The sequence below is a fragment of the Malaclemys terrapin genome, chromosome 1 (assembly GCF_027887155.1).
Source record: "Malaclemys terrapin pileata isolate rMalTer1 chromosome 1, rMalTer1.hap1, whole genome shotgun sequence".
NCBI lineage: Eukaryota > Metazoa > Chordata > Testudines > Emydidae > Malaclemys > Malaclemys terrapin.
In genome coordinates, this window is record NC_071505.1 from 346,220,686 (window position 1) to 346,237,436 (window position 16,751).

Consider the following 16,751-nt stretch of genomic DNA (forward strand, 5'->3'; position numbering starts at 1 on the left):
TAGCTCTGGTAAGAACCTATTTGTTGGTGTTAATTGATTTGTGAAGCATCGGTCTCATGCATGGACAGCCTGAGCAGAGAGGGCCCACGCCAGGCAGGGAATTTCATCCAGGACCGTTGCAGGCTGTTGTATCCTTGCTTTGCACTGTTCATGTTTTTCAAATAAACTTCATACACCTTGCTTCAAAGCAGTGAATGGTGACATGACAAATCTACCGCCAAGTTAAGGAAGTATGGGCTGGATGAATGGACTGTAAGGTGGATAGAAAGCTGGCTAGATCATCGGGCTCAACAGGTAGTGATCAATGGCTCCATGTCTAGTTGGCAGCCGGTTTCAAGCGGAGTGCCCCAAGGGTCGGTCCTGGGGCCGGTTTTGTTTAATATCTTTATTAATGATCTGGAGGATGGTGTGGACTGCACTCTCAACAAGTTTGCAGATGACACTAAACTAGGAGGCGTGGTAGATACACTAGAGGGTAGGGATCGGATACAGAGGGACCTAGACAAATTAGAGGATTGGGCCAAAAAAAACCTGATGAGGTTCAACAAGGACAAGTGCAGAGTCCTGCACTTAGGACGGAAGAATCCCATGCACTGCTACAGACTAGAGATCAAATGGCTAGGTAGCAGTTCTGCAGAAAAGGACCTAGGGGTCACAGTGGATGAGAAGCTGGATATGAGTCAACAGTGTGCTCTTGTTGCCAAGAAGGCTAACGGCATTTTGGGCTGTATAAGTAGGGGCATTGCTAGCAGATCAAGGAATGTGATCGTTCCCCTTTATTTGACATTGTTGAGGCCTCATCTGGAATACTGTGTCCAGTTTTGGGCCCCACACTACAAGAAGGATGTGGAAAAATTGGAAAGAGTCCAGCGGAGGGCAACAAAAATGATTAGGGGTCTGGAGCACGTGACTTATGAGGAGAGGCTGAGGGAACTGGGATTGTTTAGTCTCCAGAAGAGAAGAATGAGGGGGGATTTGATAGCAGCCTTCAACTACCTGAAGGGGGGTTCCAAAGAGGATGGAGCTCGGCTGTTCTCAGTGGTGGCAGATGACAGAACAAGGAGCAATGGTTTCAAGTTGCAGTGGGGGAGGTCCAGGTTGGATATTAGGAAACACTATTTCACTAGGAGGGTGGTGAAGCACTGCAATGCATTACCTAGGGAGGTGGTGGAGTCTCCTTCCTTGGAGGTTTTTAAGGCCCGGCTTGACAAAGCCCTGGCTGGGATGATTTAGTTGGGAATTGGTCCTGCTTTGAGCAGGGGGTTGGACTAGATGGGCTCTTGAGGTCCCTTCCAACCCTGATATTCTATGATTCTACCGCCACCTTGCTCTGTCATGGGCAGTTGCTTCCCAGTGAACTTGACATGCTTTCATGTCTGAATTCAGTGTGTCTTTATATCCTTTGTACTAGCCACCATGAGGAGTGTGCCTTGCTATAGATGACCATAAAATATGGCCTCGGATATGCTCAATTCGGCCATATGTACAAGGTGCCCAGAGCATAACAGCTGAACATTAACAAGTGTGATTTGAATGCCAGACATCCGACAAATAATAATTTATTTTATAGATAATAAAAGAGCACACAGACCAAGGAAGGATACTTCAGCTGCAAACATGTTTCATCTATAATTGTCCCACATGAATCCAAGACTGAAGTCTCCTCCCACTAAGGGTAAATTGACTCAGGTTAGCCCCCTGGCATAAATAGGGTACCATGTAGATGTTGGGAAGGAGACATGCGTCCGGCTTTAAGGATATTCGAGAGTATGAAAGGATTTCCAGTTATTTCGTATGCTTTTCTCTTATTAACAGCTGATGGAAGAGGCATCCTATTCTCCAATGCAATGAGCCCTTCTGTGTTTGGTGAATTTGTTATCCTGATCAACACTGCTGCTGCTCTCAAATGTTCTACCAACAAGTTTCCTTTTTGCACAGTTGATTTTGCCCTCTAAAATAAAAGCACCGGAGCAGGATGTCACAGATTTTACTGAGCTCCCCCTTCTGCGCACTCACCAGGCTGCTATGCGGGAATCCAAACACTGACTGTTACCGGAAGATTTATATTCAATTATACCATAATGATATTGCCTCAGACACTGCCTTTATGTTAACACCTTTATTCTATAATTATCTAAACCAGTAACCAAGGTTGTGGCCCGCCCTAAAGGAATGGCCAGGGAAAGCCGCAGCTAGCTAGTTTTCTCTTGAAAGGACCCGGATACGGCCCTCGGATCAAGAATAGACAATCAAGCAGTAGAACTTTGAAACCAAAAATAATATTTATTTAGAAGTGAGCAGTTACAGTAAAAGGGTAGAGATAGAAATAATAGGGTTACAGTTGAAAAGGGAATGAAGCGGCGCGGCAAATAAAGATGCAACCCTACAGTAATAGTTTCAATTAACTCTATAACAGAGAACAATATAACCATTCACTCAATACTCTATACCTCATAACAATATAACAATTAAACATTCAATATTAACCACTTAAAGCTAAACATCCAGTAAGCACTGGCTGGGCGGTTACTAAACGGGTAGCGAAAGATCTAATTGGCCTCTCAGAGTTGGTAAGACAACTCCCACCTGTTTATGCTCTCTGTATGTGTGTATATATATCTCCTCAATATATGTTCCATTCTATATGCATCCGAAGAAGTGGGCTGTAGTCCACGAAAGCTTATGCTCCAATAAATTTGTTAGTCTCTAAGGTGCCACAAGTCCTCCTGCTCTTCTTTTTATTCAGACTTCAGGCACTCAGCTTTATTTACAATTGCAACCCATACGCTCTAGGATGTTAAGTACAAGGAAATGACATCCACAAAAAGCTTCTTTAAATTCCCTCTGAGACTGTCTCAAAGGTCCTTCTGCTCTGTCATGCTCGTGAGCGTTGTGCAGCGATGGTTGGCTAGCTGCTGTGCTGCGTTGCTGATTGTGGTGTGGTTCTGTTGCCTTCTCCTGAGGTAAAATGGTTCCTCAGGCAGGAGAGATGGAAGACGGCTTGGTAGCTGCTGCGGTGGTTTCCTGCTGGCTGGGTAATGGAAATGGCCATTACCCGGGGCAGCCTCAGACCCTGGGTGGACTGCTACTGCTACTGAGATACCTACTGCGGTAGCTGCTGGGGCAAAAGTGCCCTGGGCTACTCGTAAGAGCCGTAGCTGTGGTGACCGTAGACTTGTATGGTGCTGCTGCTTAGAGGGCTTCTTCTCAGGTGCTAGTGAGCACTGTCTGATGCTAGCGATCGTGGGCTACTAGCTGTTCTGCTGCGGTAAGGTCACAGCTGGGTTTGGTTAGTTTTCTTACCCAGCCGGGTTTCGTTGATGCTGTTGCCGTTGCTCCGTAGGTGTCTTCTTTTCCGGGGTCCTGCGGTGTCTGTTTGAAGGTGGCAATTTTGCAACAAAAAAATTTAAAAAACAGACTCCAAAGAGAGACTGTTGAACTTGAATTAATATGCAAATTAGATATAATTAACTTAGGTTTGAACAGAGACTGGGAATGGTTGGGTCATTACACTAATTGAATCTATTTCCCCATGTTAAGTCTCCTCACACCTTCTATGGGTCATCTCGATTATCGATTATCGCTTCAAAAGTTTTTATTTTTGTTTGTTTGTTTGTTTTCCTCCTGCTGATGATAGATCATCTCAATTGATTGGCCTCTTACAGTTGGTATACGTACTTCCACCTTTTCATGTTCTCTGTATGTATAAATATCTTCTTGCTGTGTGTTCCAGTCTATGCATCCGATGAAGTGGGCTGTAGCCCATGAAAGCTTATGCTCAAATAAATGTGTTAGTCTCTAAGGTGCCACAAGTACTCCTGTTCTTTTTGTGGATACAGACTAACACGGCTGCTACGCTGGAACACTGTAGACAGATTCCCCAAACCGTCAGAACAGGATTTACCTGATTTTAGTGTTTGGCTGAATGCTAAATACAGCCTTCTGCAACGCATCACTGGAAACGTGCGAAGAGCTGTCGTGATGCCTGTTCCCGATGCTGTTTGCTTTACACTGACAGAGCACTGGAGGAGCTCTGGTTACACAAAATGTGTATCCCAATCATGCTAACGCTTTTGATGATTAGTCCAGAAAGGCACAATTCTGCCCTGTGCACACAGTCAGTGCAGGCCTATCACCGTATAAATACCACTTTAGCAATGCAAACTATGTATTATATCACTTCTGTATTGCGGTAACGTCTAGAGGCCAGGCAGGCCAGGCCCCAGAGGGCTGAGGGCTGTACAGAGTGCGTGACCGCTCTGGGCCCAAGCAGCTTACCCGTCGGAGAGGTCTCACGCTGGCCCTCTTCACGGGAGGGAATTTCACCAAGAAGCGAGTGATGTCTGCCAACGTTCGGCAGTAGCCAGATTTCAAGTGTGACTAGTAAAGAGAGTCTGGAAAACCAGGATTGTGGGCTTGAGTATTTGTTTCCCCTCTGCGACTTCTACAGCCCAGAGAAGTTATGTGACGGGGGCTGCAGGAAGACAAGACCCGACGGACAGACCAGAATCACACTGGTTACATAAAGCCAAAAGCCAAAGATACTGCTCCTCCCAGCTACAAGGGCCGATTTCTGCCCTGGCTCCCAGCCCCCCAAACCCGCTGAAGCTACGTGAGCCTGGAATCTGGCCCTCGGAGAGTAGCAGAGTGCTTCTGAACCCACCTTGGGCAGGCAGAGGTGCCGTTAGACCTGTGAAAGGCGCATACGCAGTCCGGGTTCCTTGGTGCGGTAAAGAAGCCGTCCCGGCTCACTGGCCCTTCTGTTTTCATAGCAATAAACATGGAGAAGAGGGAAGGTGCAGGGACAATTTTCACTTCATCAGAGGATGAGCACACTCCAGCCTGGGATCTGCAATGTGCTGCCAGCCAGGCCTTTCCCCAACCTCTCCCTGCTCAGCTGCACCTCCTTCCCCCAGCGTCTTCAATCTCCCCTGGCCCAGCTGACAGTCTCTGCTCTCCCCACCTGCTCCTTAGATGGGCTGGGGCGGAGGAACCCTGCACTCTGCTAGCAATGGGCATGCTCCGGTTGTGGTCCCCGTGGACTAGCTAGGCTACAAAGGAGGTGCATGAGCATGAACCTTGCAATTTCATACCTTGAGTGATCTGGTGTGGACCCCCGCCCTGGTCAGTCCCACGGACCACACTGGGCTTGCACCAGGGTGCTCCTAAGGCAGCACAGAATTAGGGTCAAACACCCAGGAGCCAGTGGTGTTTGGAGGAGTCTACCTGGGCCAGGACCCTCCTACATGGCTGGATGAGTCCATCAAAGGCAAGAGATCTGGCCTGAAATTCTGTGCCAGGGCAGGCTGGCTGGGTGGGGTACATGCTCTCAGTACAGACCACAGCTGACCTGGCTACCCCAGAGCGAGCAGGCAGGCAGCCATCTTCTTTTGTCCCTGTCCCCACCCTATTGCAATAAGAACCCCACTTTCCACCTCCATAGGCTGCCCTGCTTGAGTGCTGCAAGGTGGGGCTGGGGATCCTAGCCCCTGGGTGCAGGGCCGGGGCGCTGCTGGAACAAACACAGGAATCGCACACCTCTCTCCCTGATCATTGACCCAGGCCGGTGCTGATGTGAGCAGGGTAAGAATGAGCTGCCTCCACCACAACATCTAGTGACGAACTGGAGGAATAGACTTTAGGAGCTGGCCGTATTTGCATAGACACACCTCCTGTGCCAAAGCAATCCCTTTGGGTTACAATTCACTTGAGTACCGAGTGCTGGGGTCATGAAATAGTGTTATTCGTATTGCAAAGGTAAAGGGCAGAAGAACCGTGCGTAATCTGCCCTGAATGAGAGGTCACCCTACATTGAATGGCACCCGCTAAGCAGAGGCTACTGTGTGTCCATTGCTAAATGAAAGTCAGAGGAGGTGGGGGATGAGTTCCTATTTTGTGGGTGCTGTTTCAGAAACTCCTAGGTAGTATTTAAACCTCTTTCTTTTCCCCAGTGCCTTGTGACAGTGCTGACTAAACTTGATTAAGAGTTCTTGTTTCTCTTCAGTAATTGTGAGGCTTCCTGCTGTCACGGATAAGCAGGTTTAGGACCTAAACCTGGTGTGGGGACAGACTTGAAGTGAAAGACAGGGGAGAGGCTGCAGCAGCTGTGAGGTTCCTCCCTGTCCAGTGAAATCATTTAGAGCTGAAATCACCGAGTAGGAGAATCTCAGAACGCAGCATCGCAGTGGCAAGTGGTTGCAGAGGTAACCGTGGCAGTGCTGAGCGGCGGGAGAGGCTTGTTCCCCCGCCCCTTCAAGGTAGAAGGTGAACCCCTCCCCGCAGGGGTGGCTCTAGCTTTTTTGCCGCCCCAAGCATGGCAGGCAGGCTGCCTTTGGCGGCTTGCCTGCGGGAGGTCCCCGGTCCCGCGGCTTCGGCGTCCCCACCGCCGAATCCGCGGGACCGGCGGACCTCCCGCAGGCATGCTGTCAAAGGCAGCCTGACTGCCGCCCTCACAGGGACTGGAAGGGCGCCCCCCGCGGCTTGCCGCCCCCGGCATGCGCTTGGATCACTGGTGCCTGGAGCCGCCCCTGCCTCCCCCAGAATTCTGGGACTTCACTGACTCTAAATTGCCAGTTGTGAGCGGGGGGCAGCAGAGGGAAAGGGGAGCGGTGTCTTAAAGAGACAGTTGTCCATTGGATTTTCACACCGCAAGGTGGGAAACTGAGGCAAAGGACGCTGCCCAACTTGCTCTGGGGGTGGGGGTGTACTTATGGTTTACATGCTTTTGACTCTTTGTTGCAGTGGTGTTGCAGGGAGTTCCTTCTCCCTTTTAATAACAGTTCTCTCTTGTTCCGCACAGACTCGGTGCTTGTGAGTCTGTGTGTAACTCAAGGGGCAGTATTACCTCTTCAGAGGCCCCCAGGGGCAGTGGTTAGTTACTGGTTACGGGGTGGGCCTTCAGCCGGTCCTGTTTTGTATTGTAAAGAGAAACCCCTAGATATTGGACCTGGACCCTGTCCCTGCCAGGGCCGGCTCTGGCTTTTTGGCCGCCCCAAGCAAAAAAAAAAAAAAGGGGGGGGGGGCGGCCAGAACGGCAAAGCAAAAAACAAACAAAAAAAACCCTGCGGTGCGGCCGGAGCGCGGGTGCAGGGGGACCGGCTGGGGGAGGGGAGGGGAAAGGAGCAGGCGGGAGAGAGAGAGAAGGGGGCGGCCAGGGCTACAGCGGGGCGCTGCCACGCGGCCCCTCCCGCTGCGCCGCCGCCTGCCGCGAGGGCTCCGCTCCGGTCGGCGGGGAGGGAAGGAAGAGGACTGCCCTGCAGGGCGCTCTGGTTCTCCGCGCCGCCGCCCCCTACAGGGCAGCCGGAGCGGAACAACAACAACAAACAGCGGCCGTGCCGCCCTAGGATTGGGCAGAATGCCGCCTCCAACAATCTGCCGCCCCAAGCACCAGCTTGCTCGGCTGGTGCCCGGAGCCGGCCCTGGTCCCTGCCCTCACGCCCGGGCAGGAGGGTTACACTTTACAGGCTATTCCTTCTTGTTGCCCCTCGTTATTTCTGGAATGAAGAAAAGCGGTGAGCCAGAGGCACTTCTTGGCCCATGTGCCGGGCAGTTTAACTGGAGTTTTAGTTTTGTTTATCTCACTCAGCAAAGGTCATGGCTTAGAACCAAAATCACTCCACTTTGTAAACAGATCTGTGCAGGGCAAAGGCATCTCCGGCTTGATTCTACTTACGGGAACTGAAGGCAGGTCAGCTGGTCCCTTGCTAGATGAGTGGCTACACGTGCCGTGTTTGGGCACCTGAGAGCTGTATGTAGCCTACACAGCACTGGCTGTGCTCTGCTTTCTGGGATCTCCGGTCAAATATATGGAAATAACGAAGATAAACTGGGCTCAGTGTCGTGTTGTAACTTAGTTTCAGCTGTTGCCTGCAGGGAGGGAAAGGCCTTGGAAAAATGTTTTTCCCATAGAGTTTTTTCTTTGAAGAAGCCCCAGTGCGATCAGGGAATCAGCTGGACCCTTCAACGTAAGACGTGTGGCTTGGGATTCTGCCTGCCGGGAACAGCGATCTGTTTGGGGAAATCAGGTACAGCCCCCTCTCCCCATGCTTGTGTTTGTTGGGAACAGTGCCCTGAGGCTGTCTCCTACGTAACTCCTGGAAGCTGCTTCCCTCCCTGTGATTTTTGGCCTTGGTACAAATGCCATCTGTCCCTGTCCATGCGCAGGGTTTGCAGGCGTCTGGCAGTGGGTTGCTGGGACGCCGTCTGAAATCAAAACCATGAGCAGCGTCCTCGGAGTGGAATGCTTCACCTTCTGCATGATTAATATACATTCCGGGAAACCCCACTAAAATCTGTCACTTCCTGCATGATTCTAGGCCTAGAGGCTGCCGGCTGAGAAATCCGCGGTCTCTGCTGATGTGTCTGCCCTGTGAGCCCTAGACAGTGTCTCCATGCAAACAGTAGCTCCGTTCCTTTATTTTTAGCCATGTCCACTGGACTGTGACCGAGCCCTGTCTTGTCCAGCTGGCTCCTGTGACAAGAAATTAGGGTCACTAAAAATATACCAGATAGTCAACAACTTGTCTTCAGGCTGGGCTTCCTCTGCTGCAGGAATTCTGTCCTCTGAAATCTTGCCGTGCGCACGGGATGTCCTCACTGCGGGAGTGGTGTCGAGACTGACGTGAGACGGTTGGTGGTTATGGGTGATGGCAGCGTAGGTTCATGGGATCATTTGCACCCACAGAAATCGTGGCACCAAGGGGGCAAAGCCAGGCAAACCTACACTTCTCCCAGCCTGGTGTGGGAGAGTAGGAGGACTAAAAAGGGGGAGAAGAGTGTGGAGAACAAGACCGCCACATTGGCTGAGCCTGGCTCCCTGCTCCATCATGATGGGGGGGTGCCGCACCAGCCCCCGGTGGCGCTATGCCCTGAGTGAGGAGCGAGGCCTAGGCCTGGCCTAGGCCTGCAGGACAGAGCCACTGCTGCAGGGTGAGCGTGGGGCGGGCTGGCTCCCCAAACATCCTTGCGCCCCCCACAGGCCTGTCCTCCAGAGCAGGCCGGCATTATGGTGCTGGTGCCAGGGTGGAGGGTGGTACCCTCCCAACAGATCAGCATGGCACACCCATTGGCTGGGGAGTCTACATCCCCCTGTGGGTAATGTTGAAATCTGCCCGATGTCCACTGATCTACCCATTGGATTTGCCTTCAGCCTCGCAGGTGAGCTGGGAAATGAAGACGTTGAGGTCTGTGGTTCTCTCCTTGGCTTCTCTTTGGGCTCTCGCCTTGCTGGAAACTTCTCAGGTAACTGAATTCCTCCAGCTGAATTCTCTCCGCCGTCCCCTCATTCCCGTAACCTGTCTCTGTCCCGGCGGCTCAGGTACGTGGCGTCTCAGAGGGTCACAGCCGGTGGGAGGAGAGAGGAGGGCCCGTCTGTAGAGAGCCACCCCGCGACTGTGGCTGTTTGTTCACTGTGTAAGTATTAGTGCCGCTGTGTACAGGTGGGGAATATCCTGTGAGCTGTGGGGGAGTCCGGATGGAGATGAAATTTTGCTTTTAATCAGCCTCCATGCTGTGGCTGCCAGTCAGTAGAACACACCCTTTGGATGGGAAGGCACTCTAAGTACTAGAATGCTTTGCTCCAGACTCCAAAGCACGAGAAAAATCATTTCCCTCGTTTCACACAGGGAAACTGAGGCAGAGAGCGGGGACGTGACTTTCTAAAGGTGGGATGAACACCCAGCTCTCCTGAGTTCTAGTCCAGTTCTCTAGCCAGTGAGCCACGGTGGTGCAGTTTGAGTCCAGTGTCACTGAAGAACCGTTCCCTCCATCGGGTAAAATTGTGCCCAGGAGCTATGGGGTGGGAGCATTGTTGGCTGCATGGCCCAGCATGAGAACTACTCTGCCACTGCACGGCAAGATGGCTGAGCTGCCAGTCAGACCCGGCTACCCCCGACCACCCCCTTAGCAACCTGTTTCGTCTCCCTCCAGGTGAGATGCCAGCAGGCTGTGCAGTTGGGAATGGCACCCGACTCTTTCGATGACCAATACACCGGCTGCACTGAGGAAATGGAGACGGATATTGCACCTCGCCTGCTAGAGGAGGAAAAAGCCAGACACCCGCTGCTGGGCTCTATGTGGGGAAACCTATCGGCTGTTTGGGCAATTAAGAAGAAAAGGCTTTCTGTGCCCGAGGGCTTTAGGGATGAACATGGCATAGCCATCCTGGTCTACACTGATTCCTCCAAGCCACTGTACTGGGAGTTGAACAAGGCAGTGAGAGAGGCTGGGGTCTCCCGAGATAACTACATGAGCAATTTCCACTTCAAAGCTCTCCATTACTATCTGACGAGAGCCCTGCAGCTCTTACGGGCTGACTGTGGCCACCTGTTCAGACGCCAGCTGTTCCGGGGAGTCCGATCCATCCGCTTCGAGCCCAGCGGGGCAGGTATGTTCCGGTTCGGACAGTTCACCTCTTCCTCGCTGGACGTGGCTTTAGCTCGGAGTTACGGCAACGCCACGTTCTTCACCCTGCGCTCCTGCTTCGGCGTCCTCATCGAGTCGTTCTCCGCCATCCCTTCCGAGCGAGAAGTGCTGATCCCCGGGAGCGAAGTGTTCAACGTCTCCAGCTTCTCCCGGGAGGGGAACCGCAGCGTCTTCTTCCTGCACAGCATGAACCGGACCTGCAGCCATTACAACTGCGCCTACCTTGGGGGTGAGTGCCGGCCCGCGTTGGAACGGGAGCAAGCCAGGCTCGGCCACCTCGGAACGGGGACAAGCCAATCGCAGAGGAAGCCGTTAAATGGGTGGCCCAGATGTGACCCACATCTTAGGTTAATCTAATTTATTTCCTAAGGGTGAAATTTGGTCCTGGGCGTTGGGCCGGCACCAAGCCCTCTGCACCGCTTCAGTCCCACATAAGCCCATTATTGCTATTCAGTGCTCATCCATAAAGCCATAGGGCTTACGTGGGAATTAAGTCATGTCCTCGGCCTTTTGCTGGCCCCTTTGCCCAAGGGGCTTCACCCCAGGTGGGCAAGGGTTGCAGACTTGGGCCCCCAATAAGGAAGCCGAGAAGCCTACGGAAGCTTGGAAGGGTAATTTTTTACTTCCTTTTAAATTGTTTTTAAGGGTCCCTACTACAAGCGGTAGGCGTCCTGCCCCTTAGCACCACCCCGGCAGCATTAAACAATCCTTCAGACAGGAGCCCAGCCCGGCCACCGAGACTATCTCCTTCCCTCCCCTTCGTTGTTTGCCCGTTCCGCAGACAAACCCAAGTTATCGGCCTTGATGCAGGAGTGCCTGGGTCACATCCTCTGGCCTGTGCTACATGGGTCAGACTGGTGACCACAACAGTCCCTTCTGGCCTGGGAATCTCTGGCTCATGCCGGGGGCACTGCCTGAAACCTCGCCAAATACCTACTGAACAGCTGCCCCCAGTTTGGGTTTACGATGTCCTCGGAACACAAGGATCTCAATGTTCCCAGGCATGGGCAGTTTGGAGAATCAACAGTGCAGTTTAGCGGCAGCATAATCTTCATGGGCTTAATGGATGGAAAATTTTGCTTCTTTGGTTTTAGCCTTCCCTGCCTCTCTAGCTCCTGCATGCTAATTACGGATTCTCTTTTCGTTCCCTTGCTTGGCATGCAATGAAATGTAGTTTTTAAATTTGCCCTGAGATTGTCCTAAAACTGGTGGCTGGATTGTAACGCTGATCTCTAACCACTCCAGTCTTTGCATGGCTGGGTCGTTCTCTCGTATGGATCCTTTTGATGCCATGCATAACCATGCATTTCCGCAGGCCAAGTTGTCTTCCTACCAAACAAACTGGAGAGTTAAAGTTGATTTTGGGGGCCTCATTCTGACTTTGTTTACGCTGCTGCAACTCAAGTGAAATCAGTTCCCGAAACTGGTGGGTAGTGAGATCAGAATTAGCCTCATGAGTCATAATCTTTTTTTGCTTCTCCTGGTTAGATACAGTCTCCTCGTTGGAGGAGAACTGGGGCATTCTCAGCTTCCTTGCGTTCATCTTAGTGCTAGTTTGGGGGGTTGCACTCTGAGCTTCTCTCCCTATAAATGCATAATCAAATATGAGGCCAAGGCGCTAGGAATAAGGGACCAAACCCCAACTACGGTCAAAGCACAGACACTATACAAGTCGGGATAGTTCTCTGAAGATGTCCACGCAGTGTGCAGAGGCGGTCAAAAAAGCAAATAGGATGTTAGGAATCATTAAAAAGGGGATAGAGAGTAAGACGGAGAATATATTATTGCCCTTATATAAATCGATGGTATGCCCCCATCTTGAATACTGCATACAGATGTGGTCTTCTCATCTCAAAAAAGATATACTGGCACTAGAAAAGGTTCAGAGAAGGGCAACTAAAATGATTAGGGGTTTGGAAAGGGTCCCATATGAGGAGAGATTAAAGAGGCTAGGACTCTTCAGCTTGGAAAAGAGGAGACTAAGGCGGGATATGATAGAGGTATATAAAATCATGAGTGATGTGGAGAAAGTGGATAAGGAAAAGTTATTTACTTATTCCCATAATACAAGAACTAGGGGTCATCAAATGAAATTAATAGGCAGCAGGTTTAAAACAAATAAAAGGAAGTTCTTCACGCAGCGCACAGTCAACTTGTGGAACTCCTTACCTGAGGAGGTTGTGAAGGCTAGGACTATAACAGGGTTTAAAAGAGAACTGGATGAATTCATGGTAGTTAAGTCCCTTAATGGCTATTAGCCAGGATGGGTAAGGAATGGTGTCCCTAGCCTCTGTCTGTCAGAGGATGGAGATGGATGGCAGGAGAGAGATCACTTGATCATTGCCTGTTAGGTTCACTCCCTCTGGGGCACCTGGCATTGGCCACTGTCGGTAGACAGGATACTGGGCTAGATGGACCTTTGGTCTGACCCGGTACGGCCGTTCTTATGTTCTTATGGGACGGGGGTGTGCAAAGCCCACCTGTGTACTCTCTGAGCTTGCTGCAGGGCCAACTTCCCCTGGGCCATGTTGCAGCAGCCTGAGGGTTGCTGTCATTTACCCCAAGGGGCTGAAGACACAGCAGAGGAGCAGCAAGACGCAGGGGTGTCCTGGCTGCACCCCCTTTTCCTTGCTACGCCAGCAGCGGGGAGGGGGAGTGACAGAGCAAAGCAGGAGCTCGTATGCTACCAGAGGACCCCCCCTTTTGCCCCTCTCGGGGCTGGATACGCTGGCTTTAGGGCCACCTTCTGCAGTGCACAGCGGCCGCACCGCGCTGGAGAATCTGGTCAAGGAGTCTGAGAGAGCGTCCTCCCTCTAGCCTTTGTTCAGACAGGCGTGGCCTAGTTCTGAGTGCTCGCTAGTTGTTGTTCATATTGCCTACCTGTTAGCCCCAGGCACGGCCCAGGGCCCCTGGTGCTAGGCGCTGGACAAACACGGTCCCTGTCCCCAGGAGCTTACGGATGGAAAGAGATGGGCAGGGGAGCCCAAGGAAACAATGAGACAGCGCGGTCAGTGGGATCGGGCGGGGGCGCAGCGCCCCGGCAGCCTAGCAGAGCTGTAGTTCTTTGCAGCCGTCATGGCAAGGGAGAGTTTTAAGGAGGGATTTGAAGCAGGATGATGGGAACATTTTGTGGGTGTTGAGGGGAAGCTCTGCCCAGTCGTGAAGGGAGCAGGGGAGAAAGCAGGAAGGGGCTGGTTTGAAAATGTAACGACCGAGGCTGGGTTCATGGGCTGACCAGAGAGGGGAGCTGACACCTCCATAGGTGAGCAAAGCACATAACCCACTTCAGTTCCCTGACACACTAACAGGACCCTTCCCTGATTCTAATCTTTAAGATCCAGATTCCGGCGACATCTACTGGCAGCCCTGAGCATTGCACCAGAACAATACAGCAAGAGTTTGACTCATAGAATCATAGAAGATCAGGGTTGGAAGGGACCTCAGGAGGTTATCTAGTCCAATCCCCTTCTCAAAGCAGGACCAACCCCAACTAAACCATCCCAGCCACGGCTTTGTCAAGCCAGGCCTTAAAAACCTCCAAGGATGGAGATTCCACCACCTCCCTAGGTAACCCATTCCAGTGCTTCACCACTCTCCTAGTGAAATAGTTTTTCCGAATATCCAACCTAGACCTCCCCCACTGCAACTTGAGACCATTGCTCCTTGTTTGCCTCACTGTTACACTGTCCCAACTGAGGCATGGTACCAGCCGGAAAGACAGACCCTTGGCCTTCTTGATTGTTGTGACCCTCTCACTGTCCCTGTGATCAGGGCTGGAAGGGTAATGTAGGGTGTAAAAGCTATTTTACAAGACAGACAAGTAATCCCTCCCTCCCCTTTTTCTGGATCTACTCTGGAGTGCAGGCAGGTTCTTGCCACCTGTCTGTGGTGTGCAGAGAAACTCCTGCTTGTATAGATTTCATGGGAGTTGCTCAGCAGGGCTGTTCTGATACCGTCTCTGAACTTGGGACATGGAATCCCCTAGAGGTCTAGCACCTATTATAGGCCGGCCTCAGGCATAAGCACCACGTTTTTAAATGCATTTGGGTGCTTAAAAATACAGCTAAGCAGCTTGTAGGATTTTCAAATGTGGCTGGCGCCTTTGAAAATCCCACAAGGTGCTTAGCTGCATTTTTAGGCATCTCAATACCTTTAAAAATCTAGACCTAAATGCAAACATATCTCAGCTGGGTCTCGCTTGCTGTCATGTGAGTTTGAACCAATTCCAACGAAGATGCAAAGCTGACATTTGTCCACACCAGCCTTGGAAAATTTCCCCCTAGAGGAGACAGCTGTTTAACGGAAGTCTCTGTTTGTGTTTTAGGAGAGAAGTCTCCAGAATGTGTTGACAACACAGGTAAGAATTCTCCTTTCCACTCTGATCTCTGGTAGTCCCAAGGATGGGCCAGATGCTTTTAGTTTGATACATTACTTGAAACATCTGACAGTGGATCACAAATTAAACATGAGTCAGCAATGTGGAGGGAGGTAATTGTCCCGCTCAATTGGCAATGGTGAGGCCCCAGCTGGAAAACTGTGTCCAATTCTGGGTGTCACACTTTGGGGAAGATGTAAACAAATTGGAAAGAGTCCAGAGGAGAGCAACAAAAATGATCGAAGGTTTAGAAAACCTGAGCTGGGAGGAAAAGTTAAAAAAACTGGGCGTGTTTAGTCTTCAGAAAGAAGACTGTGGGGGAGCTGAGAACAGTCTTCAGATACGTTAAGGGCTGTTATAAAGAGAACGGTGATCCATTGTTGATGTCCTTGATGACCTTGCGAGGTCCCTTCCAGCCTGACATTTCTATGATTTCTTCATACTCAATAAGGTTGGCAGCACCTAGGTAAATAAGCAGCCTGGTTTTTAGAGGTGCTGAGCATGCCTGCATCTGTAACTTTCACTCTATGCATCCGAAGAAGTGAGGTTTTTACCCACAGAAGCGTATGCCCAAATAAATCTGTCAGTCTTTAAGGTGCCACCAGACTCCTTGTTGCTTTTGTAGATACAGACTAACACGGCTACCCCCTGATACTTGAGCATTCTGAGCATCCATTGGGTCACCACTCAGTGTGGATTTAGGTGCTTAATATTCTCCTGGCCTCTGAAAGGTTATTCAATGCACTAGCTCACATGTTTTCTTTCCTTAGTTGCAGGTAGGAGCGTCAGGGTGTCCGGCAACACGAGCCCTGCGTTCGTCGGTGGAATTGTCCTGGTCAACATTGCTGCTCAGAAACTCTTCGCCAATTTCAAACTCATCTTGATTTTGTAAAAAAAAAAAAAAAAAAAAAAAAAATCTCAAAAAAATAAATGGAGGTGGGGTCCTTTACTGGACGCTGTGCTGTGTACTCCTTGAACACGGTGGGCAGCAGGGCTGCTACTAGCAGGTCAGGCTTCTGTACCAGGTTTGGGCTGGCCCCAGAGGCTCCATTACAGAGATACATGACCGTAGCCCCATTTAGAGACTTTCCTACCTGCCAGGTGGGCTGGTCTCATGTGGCGCCATCTAGTGGCTGAACAGTATCATCATTCCATTCTGTGTCCCCCTTTAAGTTTTACATTCCTACCTTTTATAAAATCTACGCTGTTAAAGTTCCATAGGTACCCGTCTGTTAAGTGTCTCGGAATTGTGTGGGGTTTTTTATTATATGATCCAAACACATCATAACTAAGTCATTGGGCTGTTCATTAGTTGCAGCAACTGGCTGTGGTCATAGAAGATCAGGATTGGAAGGGACCTCAAGAGGTCATCTAGTCCAACCCCCTGCTCAAAGCAGGACCAGTCCCCAGACAGCTATTTACCCCAGTTCCCTAAATGGCCCCCTCAAGGATTGAACGTACAACTCTGGGTTAGCAGGCCAAGACTCAAACCACTGAGCTATCCCTCCCACCCAATCTAAAGATTGGAATCTTTGAGTTCTTTTTCTCTTGCCATCTGAAGGAGGATCCAGGACTGTGCAAAACTTTATGGGTGAAGTTTCCCCCTGTACAGAGGCCCAGAAACCACTCAGGTCCTGCGTGAGCCCTGGGTGTATTTTCTCCCGCAATTATTAATTCTAAAACTAGGGGCAAATCTACACCATAAAGCTTCAAGAAGATCTCTACAACTTCGTGATGCTGGGAATGGGTGCACAGTCCCCCTCAAGGATGTGATGCATAACATCCCCTGCTGGATAAATCCATGTGAGATGAGACCAGCAATAAGGAATACACAGGCTCAGATAGGGTGGTCATATGGTTGAGACACTATCCTGGGTTCTGGGTTCAAGAGATGACTAGTTTATCATGGGGACTTCAATCTGGAGGACACTCGCTGGAGACCTACTGTGGCCAG

At 50.8% G+C, this 16,751-nt stretch overlaps 1 protein-coding gene across 8 annotated transcripts; it reads left to right on the forward strand.

Moving 5' to 3' along the window:
• Window positions 1-7,681: 7,681 nt before the first annotated feature.
• LOC128830178 (ecto-ADP-ribosyltransferase 5-like) lies at window positions 7,682-15,701 on the forward strand. Of its 8 annotated transcripts, none has more exons than XM_054015952.1 (5): window positions 7,682-8,024; window positions 9,149-9,240; window positions 9,928-10,651; window positions 14,747-14,779; window positions 15,568-15,701. In XM_054015952.1, the coding sequence occupies exons 2-5, from the start codon at window positions 9,169-9,171 to the stop codon at window positions 15,687-15,689; spliced, it is 951 nt and encodes a 316-aa protein (XP_053871927.1). In that variant the 5' UTR covers window positions 7,682-8,024; window positions 9,149-9,168; the 3' UTR covers window positions 15,690-15,701. The 8 variants fall into 8 exon arrangements, with proteins under 8 accessions (XP_053871927.1, XP_053871929.1, XP_053871928.1 ...); XM_054015954.1 differs by lacking the exon at window positions 7,682-8,024 and adding an exon at window positions 8,068-8,628; XM_054015953.1 differs by lacking the exon at window positions 7,682-8,024 and adding an exon at window positions 8,650-8,928.
• The last annotated feature ends 1,050 nt before the right edge of the window (window positions 15,702-16,751 follow it).

What these genes read in the sequence shown, in the direction of transcription:
- LOC128830178 (XM_054015950.1), top strand. Translation starts at nt 9,097, where the DNA reads ATGTTGAAATCTGCCCGATGTCCACTGATCTACCCATTGGATTTGCCT. An exon ending in CCTTGCTGGAAACTTCTCAG is followed by an intron (nt 9,241 to 9,927) that starts GTAACTGAATTC and finishes GTCTCCCTCCAG; the next exon opens with GTGAGATGCCAGCAGGCTGT. An exon ending in CAACTGCGCCTACCTTGGGG is followed by an intron (nt 10,652 to 14,746) that starts GTGAGTGCCGGC and finishes TTTGTGTTTTAG; the next exon opens with GAGAGAAGTCTCCAGAATGT.